Source organism: Lynx rufus, unplaced genomic scaffold, assembly GCF_022079265.1.
Source record: "Lynx rufus isolate CCGP_SWC_20201006 ecotype Redwood Valley unplaced genomic scaffold, mLynRuf1.p SCAF_24, whole genome shotgun sequence".
NCBI lineage: Eukaryota > Metazoa > Chordata > Mammalia > Carnivora > Felidae > Lynx > Lynx rufus.
In genome coordinates, this window is record NW_025814839.1 from 7,560,147 (window position 1) to 7,586,730 (window position 26,584).

Consider the following 26,584-nt stretch of genomic DNA (forward strand, 5'->3'; position numbering starts at 1 on the left):
AATAAGGTTAAGAAACGCACACCTGAGAACCGCACTCTTCTGGAAGTATGACATCCCTGCACCATTATGACATTACAAAAGAGATGCCTCTGAGAAGGCTGTACCTTCTAAGCACACACTGGCTGCACTAACACACGGAAAAGGTCTCCAGGCTCATTATTTTTATAATGACAAAAACTGCAACACACTCTGACAGAGAGTAGTGAACCGATCGCATACAATCCAGCAGGTAAGAGACGGACTTAATGTCGCTAGCGCGTACCAAAAGACGGATTTGCAAAATTCCCAAATCTTTCAAATTTGGTAAGGGACTCAGATAACGTGTTCACACTGCATTTTAAAACCAAGAGTAATGAGATCATTCGCCAAGAAAGAGAGAAAAAAAAGCTTCCAATTTCTATCTTACAACACTCTACTAAGTCCAATATAGAATGGTTTATAACAGCTTGTAGTCTTGTCAATCGGGAACAAAATAATTATGCGATTTTCCCCCAAAGTGTGAAACCAAGGGTCAATCCTACAAATATTTAATAGAATAAGCAGACTACAAACCTTATATGCCACTATTATTGGAAAAAAGAAGGAAGGAAAGACAACTTTGGATCTTACAGACTCACAAACTTAGAAGTAAGAAGAGGGGGAGTGAATACTAAAAGCACACATGTACACAAATGCACCTGTACTAAGCAGGATGGCAAGTCTGCTCATACCCTAACACACTTCTTGGTAAGCACACGTGTGAGATATTGCTCAGTAAGGGCCCACGAGACGATGCCAAGGTTTAATCTGTGCAACAAAGTTATATAGCAGGTCAGTCAGTTCCTCCCAATATATAAATCAACCCAGGGAAACATGTAAGCTCTCCTGCCGGTGTAGCAGTAACTCTCTGAGGCCGCTAGGGTGGCATTAAATTACTGCTGCATTGCACTAAATGATGCCCTAGTGGGCAGTAAAACGGATTTGTGTGGCATAATGGGATGGTTTAGTGGGACAGCAGGATGGCCACCCTGCCCCATAAGGCCATTAAACAGTGTGAGGAGTGGACCATTCCATAATGGGTTTGGTAATCCTGCAGCAGATAATCCAAAAAGACTCTTGCTAAAGTCCTTGCTACTCAAAAAAAAAAAAAAAAAAAAAATTCTGACTTTGAAGAAGGTTGTTTAAGCATAAGGCTATTGTCAATAAGGTAAAAATTGTGCTTTAAATCTGCAGGGCACCATACCACAGTAAGAGGTGAATGTCTCATCTGAAAAATATCTCAATCAAATCTTCTAGGGGTGCTTATTTTAAAACCTAAGCTCTAAAAGTCTTTTACATAAAACTTTTTCATTTGGACTTTCTCAGAGCATTTAACCACACCAATCCTTTGATAGATATTTTATGATAGCCTCTTCAAAGTAAGGACTTTTTGCAAACTAGATAATCTCATATAAAGTCATTTTTTTTTTTCAATTGTACTTAACGACTCAGCTACATTGTGAAATGGTTACAATTAGGGACACATCAGTAAGTAACAGACTATCACTGCAAATCTCTGAACAGGTAAAAGGCCTCCATGGAGCAGGCAGGCAGATCAGGCTCAGAAAGCTAACTATATGGGTGGTCCATTGGTGGGAAGAAACCAGAAGCAGGGCCAAACATTGTAGAAACACACACAGTGGCTAAAAGAATGGGGAAAATAGAATTACTATCATAGATATTTCAAAGGAAGTCATTGTGAAATACAAGGATAAAAATCATCTATAAAATGGAAGAAAAATATATAAATGATAATGTCTCTAGGCTGAGAAGGGAAAATGGTGACTTAAAAAAATGTGCCTGATCTGTGAGAAAAGAGACTTGTCAACATCAAGGGTATTTCTCAAAGGTACCCCCGTAAATATAAGACTAAAGCATATATGGGAAGTCACGTCTAGAGATAAATATTTGGGACTCAACAGAATCAAATGCATAACTACAAAACAGACCTGAAGGTAAAGATCTGGTGAAGAAAAAAAAGGATTAACTTCAGGGGACAAAAGAAAACGTGTTATTTATTTACACTTCAGGTAAAAAGAACTTGAGGTACCAAATAAAAATGTCACAGAAATCAGTAAAAAGGTGAAAAATCTAGATTAAGACCAAAAACAAGACGAAGGCAGAAGCAAAGTTAAATACACTAACATTTTTATCCTAGATGCTTTCTAAAGGTGGCCTATAACTTGGCTGTAGGCGGTTTAGAAATCCATGTTAATAGGAAAATACTTTCTGTCACACAATTTACAATGGCCAAGAAACAGAAGTAAAACAGAGATTCAGCTGACATACCATACCTACCCTGAGATCAGAGAGAGATTCTCACATGCTCAGAGAGGAGCAACTTCTTCAAAAACATCCTCTTTGAAAAAATCAATAGTGAGTTTTATTAGGCTGATACTTACAATGTTTCTCAAAGGAAAAAAAAAAGGCTGACTAGTAAGGCAGAGCTTGACAAAGAGAATCAACAATAAGGGCAGGGGAGGACAGGAAGGTAGTGTCAAAACTGTTGTTTAAGTGTGTATACACGCGCGCATGTGCATGCGTGCACACACACACAGTTTGCATATATTCTCAGGGGTCATTTGACTGCCTCCTTACTCGGAAGCCAACTTATTTATGCCACATTAAGAACCCCTATCTAAACTAGGGAAATGAATGGCCTTTTTCTTAATATGCATGATCTCCACTGAACTTTTTCTAAGTGCTGAGCAGTATCCCATGTGAAAATACACAGTTTGGAAGCAAAGCTACTCTTAGTTGCTCATGAAGTGAATAATCACCATCACATGTTCAACAGTCAGCTGAGCTGGGGGTAAGACTGACACACACTTAAGAAATCCAAGAACCTTGGGGTGCCAGGTGCCTCAGTCGGTTAAGCAACCAGCTCTTAATTTTGGCTCAGGTCATGATCCCAGGGTTGTGGGATTGAGCCCTGCGTTGGGCTCAGTGCTGAGTATGGAGCCTGCTTAAGATTCATATCCTCTCTCTCTCTCTCTCTCCCCACCCCCCCTTTGCCACTTGCACGCTCTCATTCTTTCTCTCTCGAAATAAGAAAGAAAAGAAAAGAAGAGAAAAGAAACCTAAGAACCCTCATGAGTGCCCAGGACAATAGGACTCCACTACCACAAGGAGTGATAAGTCAAGGTAATACCCATGAGAGCAAAAATTTTCTACAGAGATCAACTCAGGGTTCTATTCAAATATCTAAATGAATGAACAAGAATTTTAGCCATTGGCAGATGTTGTTACCAAATACCTGCCTCAAGCATCAAAACACACCAGCAGTACCAACAACAAAACAAATTATCTATGGAAGGCCTGTTTAATCCAAATCCTATGAATTCTAGCCAACTTATTTACTATTTATCTCTACTTTAAAATTAAGAATTATGAAATAAACTCATTTAAAGGGGAAGAGACTGTCTTATCAAACTGATGCCTTTAGTTTTGAGGTAGCTACTGTGAAGAAACTTGTGGGAACAATTGGCTCACAGGGCCAGTCATCTAACAAAGCTCTTTTTGAGGCCTGACAATAAAACCGTACCATCTGCATAGAAGAAAAGACTTATCTTTTTCTTCTCTGCTGGAGGAGGAAGAAGGCTGAACAGAAAAGACAAAACAAAATGATGGGGAAGAAGCGGTCTGAGAGTCCAGGAGACACAGCCAACAAAAGGTGCCACCATCCGATCCGACCCCCGTTCTGCCTCGTCCACCACCTACCTAGAGCAAGAACAGCTGACTCTTTGGGTTGGATCCACAAAATCCCAAGTAGCAGGATTATTAGCAGGCTCTTCTTCAAGAGTTGGAGTCGACATTTGGCTCCTCCTACATAAGGTTAAAAAGGTGAGTTGTGTCAACATGAGATAATATTCGTACCTCTGGGAGAAAAATGTTTAAAAGACCCAAATACATTACACATAGTAATGTTAGCTAGCTGAGAGATGGCTCAAAGCGACCCAAGGCTAGCATGTGTGTGTGTGTGGGGGGGGGGGGGGGCAACTTGTTCTTTGCACTAGAAGAAGCAGGATCCAAAATACTTCTGTTTAAGAATAAAGTACATTTGAACATGGGTGACACACAGAGCAATTAAAACACTACCTGGCACTATGGTCCATTGCTTTAAAAAGCCACCTAAATTTTGTAGAAATAACCGAAATTTTTAAAATTATCTTTTCGCAGCATCTGTGAATTACATGCCCTGGGACAGACTATTTAAATCATTCTTAAAACTCCTATATTTACTAGCATTTAAGGGCAGCACTTTACACTTGTAATGCGAATTAAAGACAAGAAAAAAATGACCTCTTACATGTCACTGGTAATTGGTAGCAAAAAGCAGTGTCTGTTATTACACAGTGACAAGAAAACACCGGGCAGTATTTTTGTATTGCTGATTCTGCCACAGCTGATATTGCAAAGTGCTTCGATGACGGCTCTGGAGGGACTTCTCTTGCTCTCTACCCTCCCCTGCCTTTCTGGGTGTCACTTCTCTGCTCTGTGCTGCTGCCACAAAGGGCTGTTAGAGTTGGCGAAGGTGATAGGTTAGTGGTGACAAAAATCAAAGACAGTAAATGACAGGAAAAGAAAAAGAAAACGTTAACTTGGAAATCATCTAGGCATTGTAGATAGAGGTGAAAACACCTGTACCAATTATTCTAAAGAAAAGGATCATTTTTTAGTGACTAAAGATACCTTTTTAATTCTATAACATGATATATAATCTCCTGCTGCAATTATTCTAGATTTTATGTACTATATCTTCATCAGCAGCCTACCCCAGAACCAATTCACTGAGGAATAAATATATAGTATGAGTTTCCTAAAAGCTCAATCCAAATGACAGGTTTTAAATCTGTATACAGAACTCTAAGTAGTCACTGAAGAACACTTAATTAATTTCTAAAAGGAGTGGAGTTCTTAGCAGTTATTGGCAAGAGCATCCATATTTATTCTGTTCTAGAGAATGAAGACTCATTTGTTTACTTTCCTCAGGCAAAAAAGGGGACATCTCAGTTCTATCAAAAGAGATGTGAAAATATGCTGAATCTGTTTACGTAAATTTGGATAAGTAGAATAGTATTTATCGACTACTATTTGCGTTCATTCATGCAACTAAAATAATCATCAGCAGTCTCTTCTGAGAATCAATTCTTCCTCTTTTCCAGAATCATGTTAAGGAAGGCAGGGAGGGAGAGCAGGAGGATAGGTGGTAGGGGAGGAAAGGAAGGAAGCAAAGTCTGGTAGGGGAAGAAAAGAATATGGCTTCCCCAAATCAACCAACAGAAGCACAGCTGCTGGTAAACACCCCTCTGTCATCAGTTCAGTTCAGAACTGTATTGTCATTTAAAACAGAAGGCCAATGTCACAGAAAATGCGACGAAGGTCATTTCCCTTTGTAAATAGAAAACATTCATAAATTGGTATCCGAAGGAAAACCACACCCACTGACTACTGTCCTAAACCATCTGTGCTAAAAAAAATGCCAGATGAATACTGTGCCAATCTTGAGATGACCAGAACTTCAAAATTTCCTAAATAATCAAATTCAGTAAAGTAAACGTCTTTAACATCCTTGCTTTGAATTTTGTGCTATTAAGTTAAAAAAAAAAAAAAAATGAACTACGAATCCAATGACCCCTCAGGTTTGGTCACCCAGTGGCACAATGTGAGTGACACTCTTCATGTAGTAATCAAAGAGACGGCTACTGAAGCATGACCCAGACAGAATGCAGAAGTCATACTTGGACTGGGTTCTGTTGAGGATGCATTCCTTCCAGACTCGATGGACCATGTGATTGTGGAGTTTTGGAGGAATCTTCCCCGATCTCTTTGGACTGTGCATAGTTATCATCCCCCCGTCTTGGGAACCTAGGTGACTGACCGCACTCTGCGTACCTCCGCTCTCCCCTGAAAAAGAAAGACAATCTGTAATGTGGAAATTATCCGAAAAGGTCTCCTTGTACATAGACCGCAAGCTTATTTAACAGAAATATTTTGATTGTTGAAACTCGTATTATTCATGTAGCTTTGTTCCCACCCCCCTGGCAACAGCACTATCTGTAACTATGAGCATAATTTGCAGACCGGCACTTTGTATGCTTCTCTGTGTTCTCCCTAAAATAGTTAAACACATCAACACTCACGCACCCCAAGGGCGTGCCCACACAGAGGCATTCCTACTCTACAGATATTGGAGACAACTTACTTGTAAGGGTTTACACAGTAACATTAAAAATGTAAACATGAATAGATTGTTTTAAATTTTTAAACCCCCAATACAATAAATAAGTTTCAAGGAAGAACAAAACAGTAGAGGGAGCTTTATGCTCATTTAGCTTAACGGCTGTGCAACTGCACCCAGTGCCCTGGGTAGGAGAAAAGAACTTAATGGCACAAAGCTTTTAACAAGGTCAGATTTCAAATTTGTGTGTGGAACTGTCTGTCCTTATGCCTGACACTATTTATGAAAGCTTAGTGCTAAAACACTGAAAGAGGTTGTCTCGACATTCTGTATCAGAGGATTATTCACTAGTTTCTCTCTAATAACTCCACTGAGTTTTCCCAACTATAGTTGGTATGTAATCCATTTCTTTCTATTACGTTGATTATGATTGCTGGTAATACTGATTATTGGTTATGAGTATTTTACTACTTCTATCTCATACAAGACAAATACGGAAGTTGATTTTCAGTATTAGATTCTGATTCAATTACTTTCATCCCTTTGACTTCATAAATAAATCCTGGGTTTTATTCTCAACCGAACTACGATCAAAACATCTTGACCGAAATAATCAATTTTAAGCACCCTAGAAATCTCTACCCTCATCTGAATGATAAACAAACATCCTAATACCACAAATTAATAGTCCTGATAACAATGGAACACTACTGTTACATAAGTTGAATGGTTAGGCTTAGCTCTATCTTAAAAAAACAAAAAACAAAGACCAGTGTCAAAATGCTTACGATTCTAAGGAACTGAAGACTGCTTGCTTGTTCCCTATAAAAGTATTATTATATTACAAATGAGTTAAGTTAAAGGAGACAAGAAATTTGGTCTTTCATTACCATCTTTCATCTTTACTTGGTTTGTGATACAAAGTAATTCATTTCAATTTTATAATGGATTTTCAAATGCTTATTATAAAACTAGGAAAAGTGGAGAAATAAACAGAAATAGAAAACACAGCCCTTTGTCCCCCAAACAGCTTACAATTTAGCTAAAGAGATCATATGTCCATGGCACCATAAGGGATAATTTATGAACAAAGAAAGAGACGGGTGGGGAAAATAAGGCACAGTCTTTCCTGATTAAAACTGAGTTCATGCTTTTCAGTAGCTTTTAATGACTGAACTAAAAGGTGGATGATATCATAAAGGGAATTAAATAAGACTTGTACTCCATGCTGTCAAATACATGTTGAATATTGTTTCTCAAAATCATCTCTATAAACAGAAGGTGCAAGCTGATGTACCTATCCACGTGTGGCATGAATGATTTCACCAAAACCAGCTGGCCTTCCTTCCCCTGCTAATCTAGGAGATTCTTGGCCATCTTAGGGGAAAAGGGAACCCATTTTGTCCTGTATCTACGAAAACGTCAATGTGCAATGTTAGTCATTACACAAATGACAAGGCTAAGCAGGACTCTGAGAAACATTAGGTGTCCTAAGCTATACTTCAACGTATCATAATTATTATCACATATGAAAATTTAGACAAATTCATTTTACAAAGATTCCAGTGGCTTTTAGTTAGTTAGTTAAAGAGAAAGAGAGAGAGAGAGAGAGAGAGAGAGAGCGAGCACAGGCATCAGGGGACTTATTTACCCAGGGCTTAGCACAATGATACTCACACAGAGTCCAGGGAAAGTAATTTGAAGATCTACAGTGAGGAAGTCCCTACTGAAAACCACCATAAACAAAACCTGGTGTTTCTGAATTGTGAAATTCAGAGTTCTGAACTGACAGGATGCCAGGACATCATGCATACAGCAGGCTTTCAATTTTACATTAAATATAAATTTCACCAAGTACCAGGAAAAAGAAAAACAACCAGATAAATAAACAAAAACTGATGACAACTTATGTAGCCCAAGTGTTTAAAATCCAAGCCTCAAGAGGAAATGTAATTAACCAACTTTTCAAAATACCGATAATTCTAGTCTTTATATTAATAGATCTTTTCTATGATGATTATTAAACAAAACTGTCAAAGCGTTTTTTCTCTTTTTTCTTTTTGAATAAACACTGAGCAAATCCTTTCACAACGGGTCATCCAAATTCTCTGCTGCACCACATTAGAGTCGGATGTCCTTTTTTCACGGTGTTAGCAAGTGCGTTGCTCCCAAAGACAGAGGCTGCGTGTTGCCCACTTGTATGCCTTCCACACAGTTTCTGAATAATTCCTTCTAGATACCACAATCACGTGTGCTGGAGCTGGTGTTTTGAGTACCGCTTTAAAACCACTTACGCCACCATCCACATACTGCTCCGCTGCTTACAGAGCTCTGGCGAGTACGTCACCTAGCATGTGTGACAGCTCTGTAAAGTACATGGTACTTAACAGAGAAGGAGACGGAGGTTCAAGACAAGCATGAGAAGTGAGTACAGCCAACTCACCTAGTAAAAGCTACACAGCCAGGTTTTTAAATTAGGTGCATTCAATCACAGTATCTATCCTTGTCCCCAACATATTGCTTAGCCATGAACATTTACTCAACACCCTCCACACGCCAAGCAGCATGCTAGAAATTCTGAAATACTGTCTTATCTCATCTCGTGAAAATAACCACGGAAGTATGTATCATGCTTGATAGCCTGTTTTCAGTTCACCACCCAAGACTTTATTTACTCTGATGCTTTTGCTAACGTGGCCCGCATTAAAAAAGCCTATAAATGATCTCACTTCAGTTCAAGTCCGATGAGTATCCTTTCCTTACTGACTAGATTTCCAATTAAAATGAAGTCAACTACAACAACCAAAAAGTTAACACAGAAAATATACCACTCAACAAAGAAGGCAAAATGCTCCCAATTTAAACAATTTCTGAATTTTTCCATTAAGGACATTTTTAAATTTTTCACATGTAATTAATACTTGTCACTAATGTGGATAGATTACTGACAGAACAAATTATTTGACTCGGAGTTCCTAGATGCCAGTCTAACTTTATAATATAATAAGGAAAGAATCATCCTAGACTTGCCCTTGGCTGGCAATGGTGAACTGGGCACACGCTTCAGCCATGCTGATTTAGTGTTTTCCACCGTTTAAGGAAAAAAAGAGCAGCCTACATCTTGTGCCCTAATTTTGTGTAAAGGGATAGAAGTGTGTACCGAACTTAAGAGAAGCAACCACACTGTCCGAATGGAGTGGAGACTAACACAGCACAATTAAAATTTTGAAGCACCGGAATTGTGTTTGCCGAAAATTTTCTTCCTCCATTTTGCAAAATCCCCCTGTCGTGTTCCTTCCACCTCCTCCACAAGGCATGTCTCACCGTGAGTTTGCTCATCTGTCCCACGGCAAGGGAACTACGTACTTTTCTGTGACCTCCTCCACCTAGGACATGCCTGGATTGTACTCACCCATTACAGCCTGTTCTGGAGAGGTGGGAGGGGTGAGAGGCATTCCACAGTTACTTGGGTCCTTCACACTACCTAGTCCCTGCTGCCCGATGGTAATGTGGCCTCCAGCACCGGCAACGCTCTGAGGAACCGGTATGTCATTCTGAGAGATTAAAACAAATGCTGAAGGATAAACCATCCGAACGCCACCTGTGAGGAAAGAGAGCAAGGAGTGAACCGGGCCTGAGAAACAGCTCACAGCAGGCTGCCGACTTGATTATTCTAGCGGTCAGAGGCAAAGCTCAAGGATGAACATGAGACGCTCGTGAGGTCCTGCCAGAAGTGATGTGCTCCATTCCTTCCTAAGTTAATAGCTGTTTAAACATGTGCTCCAACATTATGATAATAGCATTTGGAATACAGGGACCTCGGTGCTTCAGGCAAGATAACTACTCAGCATATACCACGGTGTCAAGAGAATAAAAAAAAGATGGGAGAATTATGGAGCTTATTTTTGATGAATCTCAATGATTATCTTTTTAAATTAAGAAAGATGAAGAAGATAGAATAAAGTTCTTCAGGCAAAATATTTTCTCTTACCAACAATTACTTCGACTGCCACAGGGAAATCATCATCATATCCCAACTCCTCTTCTTCTTTCAACTCCTCTTTCTTTTTCAGCACCATTGGGTAGAAATACTGCCATTCCTCAATCAACTTACGGGTGGCGGGGTCTGACATCTTGTATGCTTGGCCTGTCAGCGTGCCATTTAAGCCATAAGGACTTACCAGTACTAAGGCAGGGAGGAGAAACAGATGTTAAAGATCGACTTGATAATTTCTACTTAAGCGTAATGCTGCGTATGTGGTAATTTAGGTTAAAGCATACCGTCGCTTACTGGATATGGCTCTTTATTTCCTGACTCCTTTCAAAGTCTGATTTTTCACAGTTTCTCATTTTAGTACCTATTACTTATACACCTCTCAACTCACGTCAATTTTTTAAGGAAATAAATGGGGAAGGTAAAAATATTATGAGACAGCTGTATCAACACACAAAATATAAACTATCTGTATATTAAAGCGTATACACAACTGTTTGATAATAGCCTATACAATGCAAAACTGAATCTTTTATAACAAAAGAAAGCCATTTAATACACACACCCCCAAAACCTGCCTAGAACTTGAATACTCTTCCCAGGGTTTCTGAGACTTCCTGAATGTCTGTAGTAATTTTAAAAATAAGATATAAAGAAAACTTGTATAGCAAAAAGTCTTAATGTACCAAGTCTGAAACATAAGCCTTACGTTATAATTTCAGTTACGGCTGTTTTGAAGGTCTGTTGATGAAACAACTCCAAATAAAATTTATTATACTCAAAGTAAAGGACTCAAAATCCCTCTATCTTTCTCGAGAATTTCAGTATTTGACCTGATGTTATTTTCACTGAGCTAGACACAAAAATGTAGTTAACACGATGCTGTATATAATATATAACCCAGCCAGTTTGTGGCCTTGGGGTGAGGCTAACCTTCCAAACAACACTTTTCTGGGGATAAACTTTTTCTTAACCCTAATTTCTAAAAAAAAAAAATCTCAGCATAGTCATAAAATGAGATGTTCTTTCTTTGGATGGCTTTAATTTTTTTTAACAGCTAGTTGATATATGACATCGTTCAAGACTGAGATAGCTGTAGACATCACATACTCCTTGTTGCCTCTCTCCTGTTCCTCACTGAGCCAGATGGGATAAAAATACTGATTCCAACCAACACAGTGAGTCAGGGGCAATGTTTCTGTATTAATACTTCCAGGAAATTCCCACACCAATATGGTTAATTATTTTTACTATAATTATCTATAGGCTAATACCTGCCCTAAGAATGTAACTTCTCCATACCGATCATGGGAAATAAGCAGGATAACATCCCACAAAAGTCTTCTACGATTCAAGACGTCAGTAGCAAATGAGGAAGCCTTTAAATAAGTGGTCTATGGAGACCTGATAATGCTAATATTATCTTTCCCAACTTAGAAGGTTAGTTGCCTTCCCTCATGACTAGGAATTCCTTCTGTTATTATCATAAATAAACACTTCCATTTTCAGTGATAAAGTCTAGAATGAAGTTAGATGGTCCTCAACACCTTTACAGTCAAGAAAACACAATGTTTAAATAATTCTGGTAATCCACAATATGCACACACTGTACAACTCCAAAGTGTACAGTTTGAGGACTGGGCTTTGAATTTTGTAGCAGTTGACATAGCAAAGATCCCCAATTAAATAATGATAAAGCATATAGTTTAAAATGTGTTAAAAAGTAAGGGGGGGAAAGGTAATAATTAGGACACAGTCAAATGAGGATTCAATGTTCTTTTTTTACCTTAAAAAAAAAAAGTCTCAATTATCTTTAGGGCAAGGAACAGATGTTTTTATCAAATTAAATCAGAATCATTTGTAGGAAACCAAAAGGCAATCATAAACAATATGGAGGCTAAACACTCATGACAGGCTGTTAATAAGTCCATAAAAATATTTTACTTAAATCCCTTAAAATATCAGTGTTTTTAAAAAATTACATTGTGGGATATACTGAGACCATAGCAGACATCTCTAGTAAATTAGACTGAACCAAAAAAAATTCTTCCAGATGGTTCAATCTAATATTATTACATTTAAGTACTGTAACATTTATAATGCTATTCATAGAAAATTCTGAATTCCAAAAACAACATTAAAGATTTAGAATTCATGGTTAGAAAAAATGGACATGGAGTTATTTTGGGGATATTGAGGTGACTGGTTGAGAATTAATGAAAATATAAATGTTAAGTTAAATTACAATAAAAAACTACCATCAATGCAGTCTTTAATTAAAATAAAATAATAAAGTTATTAACATTATTGAAGAAACTGCGACTCCAGAAATTTGATTCTGGATGAAATTTCAAAAACAGTAATTTAACAGTAATTTTCTGTAGGTCATTGCATGCCTGAAACCATGGAACAAACAAAACAATGAAAACCTTTGATTGATATGATTTGTCAGTTACTCATTGGGTTCTATTTTTCAAATATTTATTGACCTCCTTTGGTTCTGAAGGAAATGCTCTACATTTTATTCCTTAATGCAACTTACCTAAGACCATGTTGTAAACGTGATAAGCTATAAGCTTTCAGCAAAACGTTAGAAAGCTATTCGTGTGAAATGGTAGTCTTTCCTTTCTTCTTCAGAAGTTGACCCTTACGCTTAGTTTTAAAATGTCCATTTAAGATAACATCTCCATCTGCAAATCTTACTGGGCAAGGTGACTATCCACGGAGTGGGGAAGAGGTAGGCAACAGGGACATCACCATTTACTTACCTTGAAATGGTGCAGGTGAAGACTGAGCCATGTGTATATGTTCCTCATTGATTAAATAAATTGGCTGGTGTTGGGCAATCTCCACACTTGTGCACACATTACTTTCTCCATGAAGAAAGAATGTGAACGCGCAGGACAGATGCTCACTATAACAGAAACAGTGAGAAATTCAACTCTCCATTTTGGTGGGAAATGAGCGCTAGACACAGAAATTACAGACGGGATACAGCTTTACTTTTATCAATCACCCAGCAAAGCCTGCCTCTGTGGATATTAATAGCATATACTTGTAGTTGATTTGAACAAGTAACATAACAATGACCTGTTGACAAAGTAAAGACACTAGTTATGCTACAATATGAAATCTGGAAAGCTATTGTGCAGACTGCCTCCTGTTTCATTTGCATAAAGTGTCCTATGCTGACTATAAACTCCTAAGGACAGAAAAAGAATCTTAACATTTTTCTACCTTAACATCCTTCTATCTTCTGAACTGGCTTTTAACGGATTCTAGGGACAATGATAAAATAGTTTTGTTTATGTTTGGTATGACATAACAATAACATCAAATTTTACAAGCTTACAACATTGAACATGGTTAAAATTGTTCATCTAAAAATAGCAATTAAGGACACAGTTGTATATAAATTCCCAATATACAATTGCTAAGGTAATACAAGTCTCTAAATGGGCTGGTAATATTACACTTAATTTTTACAATTTACTTCTCATCACAAAATTTTATTAAAGCATTCCACCTCTCCATTTTCCACACAATTAGCTAAAAATTGATAAAAATGATGTGTCTTGGAGAAAAATAATTTCAAAATTACTACAGTAGCACATTCTTTCAAAGTTGTTAACTTTGGCCCTAAGCCAGTGATAATATCTCCATTTCTCAAGACAGCTTGTAAGAATACTTGCCTGATGAACCAAAGTCACTGTAGGCCAGGCAACTATCATTTAAAAAATCATCTCCAAGATGTGCTTCTTCTCAAAATTTCCCTAAAATGTTATAAACTGTATTCTGAGTACTACTCAAAACATTAAATTTTGCTTAGGTATAAAATTATAATGCTTTAAGGGAAAATTGAAATAAAAATGGTAACATTTTCATTCTATCACAAAGTGAAGCATATATATTCTTCCTTGACAAGTATGTTGAGATAGCCTGTAGCTACCCCCAGCCCAAGGACAGACTTTGAGAACTTGATGGTACCTACAACCCTCTCCAGCTGTACAGTTCTGTGTTGTTTTTTTTTCTTCTAAGAATACACGACACAGGAGAGCAGGGATGACAACAGTGACATTAGAAAGTAGAATCCCCCTTTGACCTACCAATACCACTGCTAAGACTTTATTCCATAGATAAAACTACTGTACAATTATTGACTACAGCACTGCTTGTAATAAATACTGCAAACAGCAAAAATGCCCATCAGCAAAGAACTGGTTAGCTAAACTCTGATCTATGATTCATCCCTACAAAGTAATACTGTGCAACCACTTAAAAGAAAATGACCACATTGACATGTGGAAACCTCCAACATAAAGTCATGAATATGAGGGGAAAACCAAGGCACAAAAACACTGTGGCTAATATAGTCCCATCTGTATAAAAATGGGACCGGGTCGGGGGAATATACACACACACAATTTGCTTACACTGGCATAAAATTTCTCTGGAAGCATACACTTTAAAACCCTAATAATCCTGGTTGCCTTTGGGGAATGACACGGCATGACTGAGGGAGAAAGAGAATTCACAGTTCTTATTCTTTTATGCTTTTGAATGTGGGGCCATATGTCACACAGAGAGTAATGGAGGTAAGATCTGAAGGAAGCCCGCGCCTCCTGTCCTTGTGCAGTGTGCGTGCTGGCCCAACTGGAGGCATGCACTAGAGGCATCCATGGCGTTTCATCTCGTCATATTTGGCTCTTAGTGGAAGCCTGCTGAGATCATCTTTGATTCTGATTCTGTTATCTAACGTCCTGGCTATTTGATCAGCGAGCCATCAATATCTTTATCCACGCCATCACTAAAAATGGTGACAAAGACTGCAATGAGAATAGAATCCTGTGTCATCTTATCAGGTAAGTCCCAAATTACAAATTCACTGGAGTGCTGCCACCCATTCACTATTTCTTGTCTACAAAGGATACTCTGAAAGATTACGTCAAATCTCTAGATACAATGAAGATACATAACAACCGTCATAGTTCTCTGATCTAGACATTTGTCTAAAAGTAAAATTCAGGTAGTCTGATACAAAAGCCAACCCCCACCAACTTGTACTTTTAAGTAGAAGGAGTTCAGATATGTGAATAAACATTGTAAACAAGGGGCTCTACAAAACAATTATAGATATATTACATTAGATACTGTTATGACAGAGTTAGAAGGTTATTGTAAGCACCATACCTGTTTCTGCTTCTTCCCACCCATCACCTACTTTTAACCTAAACCATTCCTCACTCAATTTCATCTATTTCATATACTCTCATTGTGTGCCAATTGAACAGCGCTGTAGAGGTGATCCAGATCAATGCCTTTCAAATTCAGGGAGGAGACTATGCCCAAAGTCACGATGGTTTAGAGCACAGCTGGATAAGAGTTCATTCCCCCTTTCTTAACACAGTGTTCACAGCACATTCATGACATTCTACCTTCAATCAATGCTACATTCACCCCAATAGAATATAGGTCCTCATCAGTGTGATTGCACAATGTGTAACTTATACCCGCCCCTGCATCATTTCTAACCTCCTACTAAACACCTTAACTTGCCTCAAACTGAAAGTGGAGCCTCACCCTGTTCTCTTAGCGCACTCCGCCTGACAAGAATTCTAAGCCTTCTAACTCCATCTATTTTTCCACTCTTTATTCAGTAAATCAGGTCTGATTCAAGCAATTCTTTATTTAATCTCTATTATACCCTAAACATGTCCAAAGTTACACTTCTCTCACCCTTCCCCAGAGTCCTAGAGGACTACATATCTCCTTTTCCCGGTAAATGTACCCCTGTACTCATCCTCTTTCCCTTCTTGAACAGTCTGTATTTCTTCCTCTTTACTTGCCCCAGGTTCCTAAGCCATTAGATACCTTCTCTTGATCAAGTTACTGTTTCAGGGGTACTGTCACATCTTACTCCCCTGTTCACTAATATCAAATAACCAACATGTAAGCAAAATGGTCAGTATAAATAGTAGCAATACCACCAAATTATCTACAAATAAATAAATTTTGTGCTACAAAAGAAATGAGGTACTAAGAAAATAATGGAGGGGTGCTATTTTGGAAAGGTGCATAATCAGGGAAGAACTTCTCTGAAAACAAGGAGAGCACTTAAACAGGCTTGATTTTTGAGGTGCCTGGATGACTCAGTCAGTTGAGCGTCTGACTCAAAAAAAGGAGAGCACTTAAACAGGCTTGATTTTTGGGGTGCCTAGGTGGCTCAGTCGGTTAGGCGTCCAACTCTTGGTTTCACCTCAGGTCATGATCTCACAGTTTGTGAGTTCAAGCCCGCACTGGGCTCTATATTGACAGTGCAGAGACTGGTGTGGAGCTCAATCCCAAAACCTTGAAATTCCGACCTGAGCCGAAATCAAGAGTCGGAAGAATCAACCTACTGAGCCACCCAGGTGCCTAGAGAGCATTTGGCATTTTAAAAGAAACTTTTTAAAGAGGAAATGTGGCTGCATTGTTGTGAAAATAAAGGCTAGTATAACCTGAATTTGGAAAGATAGGAATATTTGTTCACTCTCTGCCTACCAAAAAGACAAAGATACATCAGAGTAGCTGAAAAATAAAGTACATCTATCTGCATACTGTTTATAAAAGCCACACAAAATAAAACTACACAAGAATGAAAATGAAAGGGAGAAAATGATATGCCGGGTAAGTCCAAATAAAAATAAAGCTGGTATAGAAATAACAGTAACTGAAACAATAAAACATTTTTAAAACGTAGGGTTCATTATTACATTATAATAAAGGGGAACTCAACAATAAATTAAAACAATCTTGAATGTGAATATTCACAACCATATGGTATGCCACAGAATTTTCAAATATGAAAAGCAAAAAAAAAAAATTGGTAGAACAAGGAAAAACATACAAATCTGCAATGAATAAAGATTTCAACATACTCTTCTCAGTATGTAATAAAATAAGCAAATTATTAAGAAAACCAAAAAACCAAAGCCCCAATAATGACAAAAATATATAAACTTGAGTATATATGCTGACTTTCCAGAAATAACCTATTCCCTTTCCAAGAACACATGTAAGAGGAACAAAAATGAACTAAGTGGACACAAGACAAGTCCTAAATTTCAAAGATCAGATATCATACAGACTATACCTTCTTTAATCATAGTGCAATTTAGTTAGAAATCAGTTGTTTAAAAAATAAAAAGGTTAAAATAAAATCTCTTTGGAAACTTAAACATGCATTCCCTAAATAAATCATCGGTTACAAAGGAAATCACAAAATACTTAAAACTGTATGACAACGAAAATAATACAGGTCAACAACTGCGAGAAACAGTGCTTAAGAGAGTAATTTATACCCTTATGTGCCTGTAAGAAAATCTTAAAATGAGATAAGCATTCAAATTAAGAAGTTGAAGGGCCAAGAAGCTCAATGAAAACAGAAAGATGCAAATAATAATGACAAAAACACTTATTAATAAAAAGGGGGGGGATTATCAATAGAAAGTATTGACAAAACCAAAACTTGTTCTTTGCACAAACCACACAGTAAGACAAACCACCAGGCTGGCTGACTGCTCTGGGGGAAGGAAGTGGGGAAGATGCCCGTGCAAGGGAGGAGCACAGATAATCCTGGGAACCCAAAGAAGGAAGTAACCACAGAGAGTAGGAGTGTTTTGATGATAAAAATACTATACATAACTTTATGCCAATAAATCTGAAACACATGAAATGGATAATTTTCCATAAAAATAGAAGCTGTAAAAATTTTTTGAAAAGAATAACTAAGAAATTCACCCACTGAATTCAACACCGGCTTAGAAGGTTTTATAACACTTTCAAGGAACAATCAGTCTTCCTATTCAAATAGTTTCAACAAATGATAAATAAAATAAAACCTCCCAAATCTTTCCTTTAGGCCTGTATAGCTTTGACAGTAAAATGAGATACAATTAGTTACAAGAGAAAGTCACATGTAACAATTTCACTCAAGAACAGACACAAGACTACTAAGTTAAATAATAATAAATCCAGTTGAAAAGTGATCCAGAGATCTACAATACCACCAAGTGGGGTTTATGTTGGAATAAAGGAATGGATTAACATCAGCAAATCTGTTAGTGTAATACAGCACATTAACAGAGGAAGGAGAAAAATCAAAGAATCCATCTCAGCACACAGAAAAAAAGCATGTATTAAAATTCAAAAACTCCAATAATCATTATTTATAAAATAAACTCTTAGCAAACTGGAGTCAAAAGGAACTATCTAACTTAAATAGACAAAGCAATCATGCTGCTTAATGTTAAAACTTTAGAATACTCTATAAAAATTTGTTAAAAAGGCAAGACAAGCATATCTCCCCTTATATGCAACACTGCACTAGATGCCCAAGTCCTTGCGATAAGAGAAAGAAGTATAAAAACCAGAAAGGCTGTGTAACAGTATCTTTGCAGACAATGCAATTCTGTCAGATTTTTTCAATGTAGACTACAGATAGATAAACAGAAGTAACAACAGAGTTAAGGTTGGTAGACCCAAGATCAACAATAGCTGGGTTCTTACATGCCATTTACAAAATACAATGGGAAAAAAAAATACCCCATTAGCAACAGCAATGAAAACCAAAAGGTACTCAGAAAATAGATGAATAAAGGATATGTTAGGCTTCTACGGAGAAATTTACAGAACATTCAGTTTGCAGAATATAAAAGACATAAACTCTTGGGTGGGTGGCTCAGTCGGTTGAGCGTCTGACTTCGGCTCAGGTCATGATCCCACGGTTCGTGGGTTCAAACCCCACGATGGGCTCTGTGCTGACAGCTCAGAGCCTGGAGCCTGCTTCGGATTCTGAGTCTTCCTCCTCTCTCTCTGTCTCTGTCTGTCTCTCTCTCAAAAATAAATAAACATTAAAAAATATTTTTTTAAGATGTAAACTCTTTTAAAAGACAAATCATATACCTAGATATGCTATCAGTATCATAAAGATTACAATTCTCCCCAAACTGATCCATAAATTCAATGCAATTCCAACCAATCTGATTCTGAAAAGTATACAGATCAAGAATAGCCAACACAATTCTGAAAACAAACAAAGCAACAGAGTTAACTTAGTAGTATCCAGATTTACTACTGAACCACAGTAATAACAACAGGGTAGTAATGACTCAAGAATAAAGACCCGTTAAATGGAACAGGGAACTCAGAAGCCCATCCTCCAAGGGCTCCCCATCTCACAAAGTGTAAAAGCCAAGAACGCAGCCCCGGTTGCCTTTATGACCAAAGTGCCTTCTGCTCCCTTCCATTCTCTCTCTCCATTCCAGTCGATACAGCTTCTTGCTGTTCCTCAAACAAGCCCATCACAATGCCTCCTCTTGGCCATTCAACATTACTGCTTCTTCTACCTGGAACTCTCTTGTCCCCAGCTATCAATAGGGCTCTCTCCCTTACTTCCGACAAGTTTTACTTAAATCCCATCTCCCTAGCAAGGCTTATCCTCACCATATAATTTAAAGGCACAACTCCCCATAACTCTCTTGCCCCCTTTCCCCTATAGCACTTGTCACTTTCTCATATTGTCTCTGATACACCAGTCACAATGCTTAGAAGCACTGTGGATCTAAAAACAGCCTTGTAAACTGTAATGCTCCCGCCGCGTTACATTCTTACTACAGATAATGGGAAGGAAATGAGATACTGCAGGAGACAGAAGGGAAGGAGGAAGGAAGACAAAAAACAAAGTAAAAGAGGGATGGGAAGAAATGGGAGGAAGAAAGACAGGAGAAAAAAGAGGAGGAGAAGGGAGAGGGAGAGGAAGAAGAGGAAGAGAAGAACAGGAAGAGGAGTTTCTGGAGTCTATATGGCCATGTGTGGTGCTTAACAGGTAATTTTGTCTCAGAAGTTTGAATGAATTTTCTTTTTAAAAATAGCATTCAAGGGCACCTGGGCGGCTCAGTCAGTTAAGTGTCCAACTTTGGCTCAGGACATAATCTCACAGTTCATGGGTTCAAGCCCCGCATTAGGCTCTCTGCTATCAGAGGGGGCTCGCTTTGGATCCTCTGCCCCCCTCTCTCTGCCCCACCCCTGCTTGTTGTCTCTCTCTTTTTAAATAAATAAACTTAAAAAAAATCACATTCAAGATTATAATTACACTATTGGCAAATGTTCATGTTATGGACTTCATAGGGGGTCTGTTCTATAGCTTTAGCATTTGCCACTTGTTTTATTTTAAAAAATTAACAGGTGAGAATTTTGAATAAGAGTATAATAAATGCTAGAATAATTATTTTATGACTAATAAACAACCAGGCTTGTATTATATCTGTGTACATTATTCACAAGAATGTCATTTTAAGTGTCCTAAACACTATTGATGAGATAAAGAACACTATCGCAATTTATTAAACTATTTACAAAATGTAAAATTATTCCTACTTCAAATATGTAACATGACTTAGAGAAGCTAATTAAAGCCTATAAAGGCTTTTTAAACTTCCTCTCACCAGCCTCCTTTTTTCTCTCCTCTTCCCTCTGTTTCTCTTCTTTATCCCTCCCTCCCTTCCTCCACCTCTCCCCATGATTCTATTTTTATTCTTTCTTTCTCTCCCCCTCTCTTCTCCCTCCTTCCCTCTCCCTCTCCACCTCTCTCCCCACCAAGTGCTTTATTGTAGTTCACCTATGCTACAAGTCTATCTCCAAATATCTCACCAGATGTTTGTAACTCTTTATTCTAAGCTTCAAAGACCTATTTCTTTCAGATAAAACTAAGAAACAAACCACCAAAATAATCTTGTTTCAAAGTAACAAGGGCAATATCTGCAAGCAGTCAAAGCAACCAACTCCTACCTCACCTTGGAGCTTCCCTAGACATCAGAGTTTTAGGCAACGTATTTAATATTTCTCTAAACTAGGAAACATCCATCCATCCATCCACCCACCTATATATATAATACACAGATAAATGGATATACGGATGTATGTACATAAACGGTTTTGGAGAAATCTCTTCCGCTGTTTAAATGCTGAACAGCTAAACATAACATAAACAGATTCCCCCTGGCAGTCGGTGCAAGGAGAGCATTCACAAGAAAATGGTCAGTGTTAGTGCTGGTAGACACTGACCCCATTAGCCACTCCTCTAGCCTCAGCCAACCAGTCTGCTTCAGGACCGGGGGTGCTCCTTACTGTGCACGCCATGCTGCTCCATCCGTTGGTGTTCGTGCTCTTCTTTTGTCTAGAGTAAACTCCTCCTATCCTTCACCTAACTCCTGCTTAGCTTCTCCAAGAAATCATCTTTCAAGTCCCAGAGCAGGCTACGTGCCCCACATGCCTCTGCGTATACCTCAGTCAAAACACGTTTGTAAGTTTTACATCTAGTCCGTCTGACTAAATACTGTGAGGGCAGAAGTCGCATTTTAGCTTTCACTTTGGAACCTTCACATGGTATCTGGCACGGGCACATGCTGCATTAGTACTTAATTGAGTTTGTGATATTTTATATCTTTCCCCCCAAATTTTTTGGCATTTTACCAGATGACTCAGAAATAAGTTTGGAATCGTGAGCCAGAAGACAGGGAAGACAGGAGTAAAAGCTATGACACTCCAGCCAGGAATACATTCGGTGACACCTACCCATGGCCTTGAGAATTTCTGATGATCTTTCTAACTATTCTTCTGCAGGGAGCCTGCTCTGGGCATATCACTAATGGCTATAGGGTATAATATAGTGTGAATCTCTTTGGGACCCAAGGCAGTTTATACTCTCTGGATTAGAAAAGAGACGAGCACAAAATAAATAAGGACTACACATATAGGTCAACAGGATGTTCTCTTCCGTAAATGCCACTGAAGAATTCTGTTCCTTTACTCCATTATGCATCCCAAGTACTATGGCCAAATCAATCCTCCTAAAACACGCTTGTAATAAAAATCAATACTACTCAATCCCATGTGATAGTCCCCCACTGCCCAGAGGAAAAAGCTAAACCCCTCTGCCCTCTGCCCAGGCTTTCCTTATTCTAGTGCAACCCACTTTTTCTTTTTAAGTAGTATTTAAAACCCTACTTCCATGTACAAACTCTCAGTGACAGCCAGTTTGGAATGGTTAATGCTTTGTGCATCTCTCACATGAATTCCTGTAACTCCACGTAATTTCCCACTCCTTCATTCTCCTTACATCCCATTTCTCAAAGTCCAACATCACTTCTAACTTTCTCTGTAGAGCCTTCTCATATTAGCTCGTTCCATAGAGACCTCTTCCTGCTACCAAGAGTCCTCACCGTGCTTGGCACCCATGCCGTCAGAAGAACTTATTTAACGAAGCACACCTATCTGTCTTGTGCAAGACGCTCTGCTACATTTTGGAATATGGAAATAAGCAAGTGCAGAACCAGGCCTTGGGTATGTTATAGTTTCCTAAGCAAAGTACCTAAAAACTTTAGAAGCAGCCAAGAGAGTAACATAAAATTATTGTACTAGCCTGCATAGCAAGATCCCAAAGACATCAAAAGGCATAGCAATACGAAGATGGAGAAGTTCTGGTAGGATATCTTAGTCAAAATTTTCTACTTTAATAATATTAAACTTAAAAAAACCCTCATCATATGATTATAACATCTTATATGGGTTTGTATCCTATGCAATCTTAGAGAATTATCAGCTTATAAAAGAATGACACGAACCCATGGGAATGAGGAGAGGTTTAGGGAAAGAAAAGTTTCCTACTATTTATAAAATATCGTGCATTCTATCTTATTGTTCTAATTGGGTTAAATTCTCTATTCTCAGAGGTCCAATAAGTAAAACTAAAAACTACATTCCAATAAGAAAAGAAATGTGGTTGCATTCTATCTTTCCAACATCTTCTCTCACTACATTAATTTGTATGTGCAAGGCTTCCATCGTCCCATTTCTTTCCTTCCTAGGACCTGTCATAATCTGAAGTTATTTATTTTGATGGTCCCCTCCCACCACAACGAAAGCCCTCTGTATTCCAGGAACCTAGCGCAGCCTATGACACACAGCACTTAATAGTCACTGAATGAAAGAATGCAGTTTTAGTCATAACCAATGATTAAATTACTTTTCTTTAGAAAGTTCCATCTTGAGCAAAACAAGAACAGCTGATGCACACTGAATATTTTTAAAGTGGGGGAAAGTTTCATCGTTAACAGAATGAGGTCATACGTAATTTCAATGATAGAGAAAAAAGTAACTTTTTTTTAAGTTTATGGGGGGGGCAGGCAGGCAGAGAGAGCACACATACGCACATACATGAGCGGGAAAAGGGTAGAGAGAGAGGAAGAGAGAGATTCCCAAGCAGGCTCCACAACGTCAGCAAGGATCCTGAAGTGGGGCTCATGACCTGACCCGGCATCAAGAGTCAGATGACTAACCAACAGAGCCACCCAGGTGCCCCCAAAAAGGCAACTTTTTGCCAAAAAGGCAACTTTTAAAAGTGTTCACTCAGGAAAACACAAGGGGTTGGTGGGTGCTGCACCTCTGTAGTTGGGAAAGGACCCGCATAAATGCAAAAAAGGAAGGACTTAGTATTCCAGATCATTTTATTCTCTTACAATATTCTAAACCTTAAAAAAAAACAAAAGATTTTTTTTACTTCTTACACGGAGTTTTCAGAATGCAAGTATTACATGTGCTTTCAAAATGCATTATGAATATTAATAAACTCCTGTTCTTTTCATGGTGTAAAAGTGTTTTGATAACAGATTCACAATGCAGAACGCATTTAGATAATTCTATCTAAACGCTTTCTGTGTTATGAACTTATCTTAAAATTTTCCAAGCTGTCATTAACCAAATCTCTTGCCAGAAGTAATTTGCCTCACTCTATAGATCCTCATTTGGGAACATTTTGCTAATGTTACTTTATCATTTCCTTTCCTTAAAAACGCACTGTTTACTTTGGCAGCCTTCACAAGGACTATGTTGAGACCCTTTGCTCGCTAGCATGCTGCTGACCTTTCTCTTATTGGACCAGCCTTAACCTTCTTCCTTTTTAAAAGAGGGTGGCATTACAATGTTCAACAAGACCATGAAATTATTTCATAACACTTTGAGATGCTTTCATTATTTCATATATCTTCCCTTTAAATCATAAGTTAAATCTGATAAAAAGGTAATGAAAATGTCCAGGAAAGTTAATGGCACATAATTTTTTTTTAACTGAGAGGTAGCGCTCGTATTATAACTGTCAAATTACCGTTACAATTTTATGAAATCACGCTCCTAAGAAGAATAGTTACCAAGTAAATTATTACAATACGAAACTGCCTTGGTGAACAACTCTCCCTCATATATAAAAACATATACCTACGAGCATATTTATCAATATGCGCGCACGCACGCACACACACGAAATTACATTAGCAAGCTCTAGGACTTCTCCTTTCTACCCTTCTATCCTCAGAGCTCAGTTGTTCACTGTTAGGACGCTTGGCACTGGTGCATGAATTCGTGTTGGTCAGAAGGGTGCCATTCCTGGCACTGTAGTGGTCACAACCCAGCAGCACTTCTTACATTAATGCAAAACAGAGCCCTGCTGGCCTAAAGGACTTAGTGTTTCTCCCTGGGTGCCTCACTTGCTGGAAGCAAGTGACAGTGCAGAGGCTAAGATTCCCTGTATATCCCTGATCCAAAGGCTGGAAAGTTTGAGGGTTCCCATCCTGACGATGCAAACCATGTAAGATAATTTTCCTGATGCCAAAATAGACATATGAGCCGCTCTAGTCAGTGAAGAGAGCTTAAAAAAATCCGAAGCCGACATACACAAAATTTGAGGAGGCTTATGAAAGTCATCTTATTAAAATCTCTCTTGAGGTTACTAAACTAGGCCAGATTATCTAGTCACAGTCTCTGGACAGCCCTTTGAAGATTCAATGGAATGTGCCTGGCAGAGAATACAGATTAAAGTAACATTTATATTAGGTAACTCATAACCACCAAAGTACTTCTGCTCACTTTAAGACATGGTTGGATTCTTTTTTTTTAAGTATTAAAAAAAAAAACCCTTTATTGACTTTTTTGGTTACTTTTAAAAGATAGCAACAAAGTATGTGTGTGGGGGGGGTGGGTAGAGCAATGAGGGGGGTAATGGAAAGCCACATAAATTTTCTACCATTTTCTCGTTAAATACTGTGAAGGCATTATATATTGCTAAGAATAATAAAGGACCAACTGACACTAACATAGCTAAGGCTTTCTTTTTTTGTTAAGATTTATTTTTAAGTAATCTCTACACGCAACGTGGGGCTCAAACTCACAACCCTGAGATCAAGAGTTGCACGCTCTGCTGACTGAGCCAGCCAGGCGCCCTGCTAGGGCTTTCTGTATCTTTTTGCCTGTGTGCCTGAGAGTATTCTCTAGCCTTTCTTTCCTGTTCCTTATTGCTAAACTGAAATGCTAAAATGAAATCCTCCCAAACTACAAAATATTCTTGTATAGTGTATCTTAAAATCATGGGTGTTTACCCACCAATATGACAGATTCTAACACCTGAGGAGGAGGAGCCTAAGTGGTGGTCATGGTGGAGTGACTGCCAGCTTAAAAGACACGTGCGGACAGATCCCCACACCCAGCTCACACTGGGAGAAAATGTAAAGCCAACAGGAATTCCAGAATGTTGCCATTCACCGGAAGAACAACAGCAGGCAGGGCCACACCTACACGGTCAAACAATGCCACCCCCACCCAAAAATCTGTTAAAAAATACTGGTGCTAGGTATGTAGGCTTTTTGCTTTCATAGAGCATTATTTCTCCATATTCCACTAATGTACTTCCTATCGTGTATGAGTATCAACCTTTATTATTTTTTTCCTGTCTCGTTATACTCATTATATGTAAAATACCTGAAATACTTCTAGAACAAGAAGAGGTAGGAAAAAGAGGGAAGGATGCATATGGAGATTCCCTTTTCCTTTCATACCCCAAGTCTAATTAAGGAACAATGTTATATTACAGTATGTATTTAATGAGAGCTGATATATAAATTAAACAGTACAACATGATAAAATTATTCTGTGTCCGTCCCTATTCACAGTAATGGTCCCAGTTACATTTTTAAAAGACAATGTCTACAATAAACAAAACGGGGAAAAAACTACCTTTTTATATCACACTATTTCAGATCTAGTAGCTGATACTCAGCTCAGTGTGGCTTGGCAAGTTCTTTAAAGGCTTCCCAACACTTGGCATTAGCCTACCAGAGAGGAGGGCCCTCTATATTCAGCACTGTTGCAAAATGTCTCACTCACCAGTACTCAAAGGAAGTCACAGTTTTCCCAGCAAAGGGAAAATAAAATTGGAGCGGACACTTATTTGGTAGAATGCTGTTATCAGTGAGTATTTATCTTCCATACTCTTCCCATACCACAGGCCTACTCCAGAGAGCTAG

General features: G+C 38.3%; 1 protein-coding gene across 4 annotated transcripts in view; it reads right to left on the minus strand.

Moving 5' to 3' along the window:
• MED13L (mediator complex subunit 13L) overlaps window positions 1-26,584 on the minus strand; it is a 305,008-nt gene that overhangs the window by 45,036 nt on the left and 233,388 nt on the right. For all 4 annotated transcript variants that reach the window (XM_047088541.1, XM_047088540.1, XM_047088543.1 and 1 more), the window contains 5 exons: window positions 12,962-13,107; window positions 10,191-10,385; window positions 9,612-9,800; window positions 5,760-5,925; window positions 3,739-3,843 (listed from right to left, as the gene is read on the minus strand). In XM_047088541.1, the coding sequence (XP_046944497.1) occupies window positions 3,739-3,843; window positions 5,760-5,925; window positions 9,612-9,800; window positions 10,191-10,385; window positions 12,962-13,107 (801 nt within the window). The remainder of the gene's footprint in view (window positions 1-3,738; window positions 3,844-5,759; window positions 5,926-9,611; window positions 9,801-10,190; window positions 10,386-12,961; window positions 13,108-26,584) is intronic.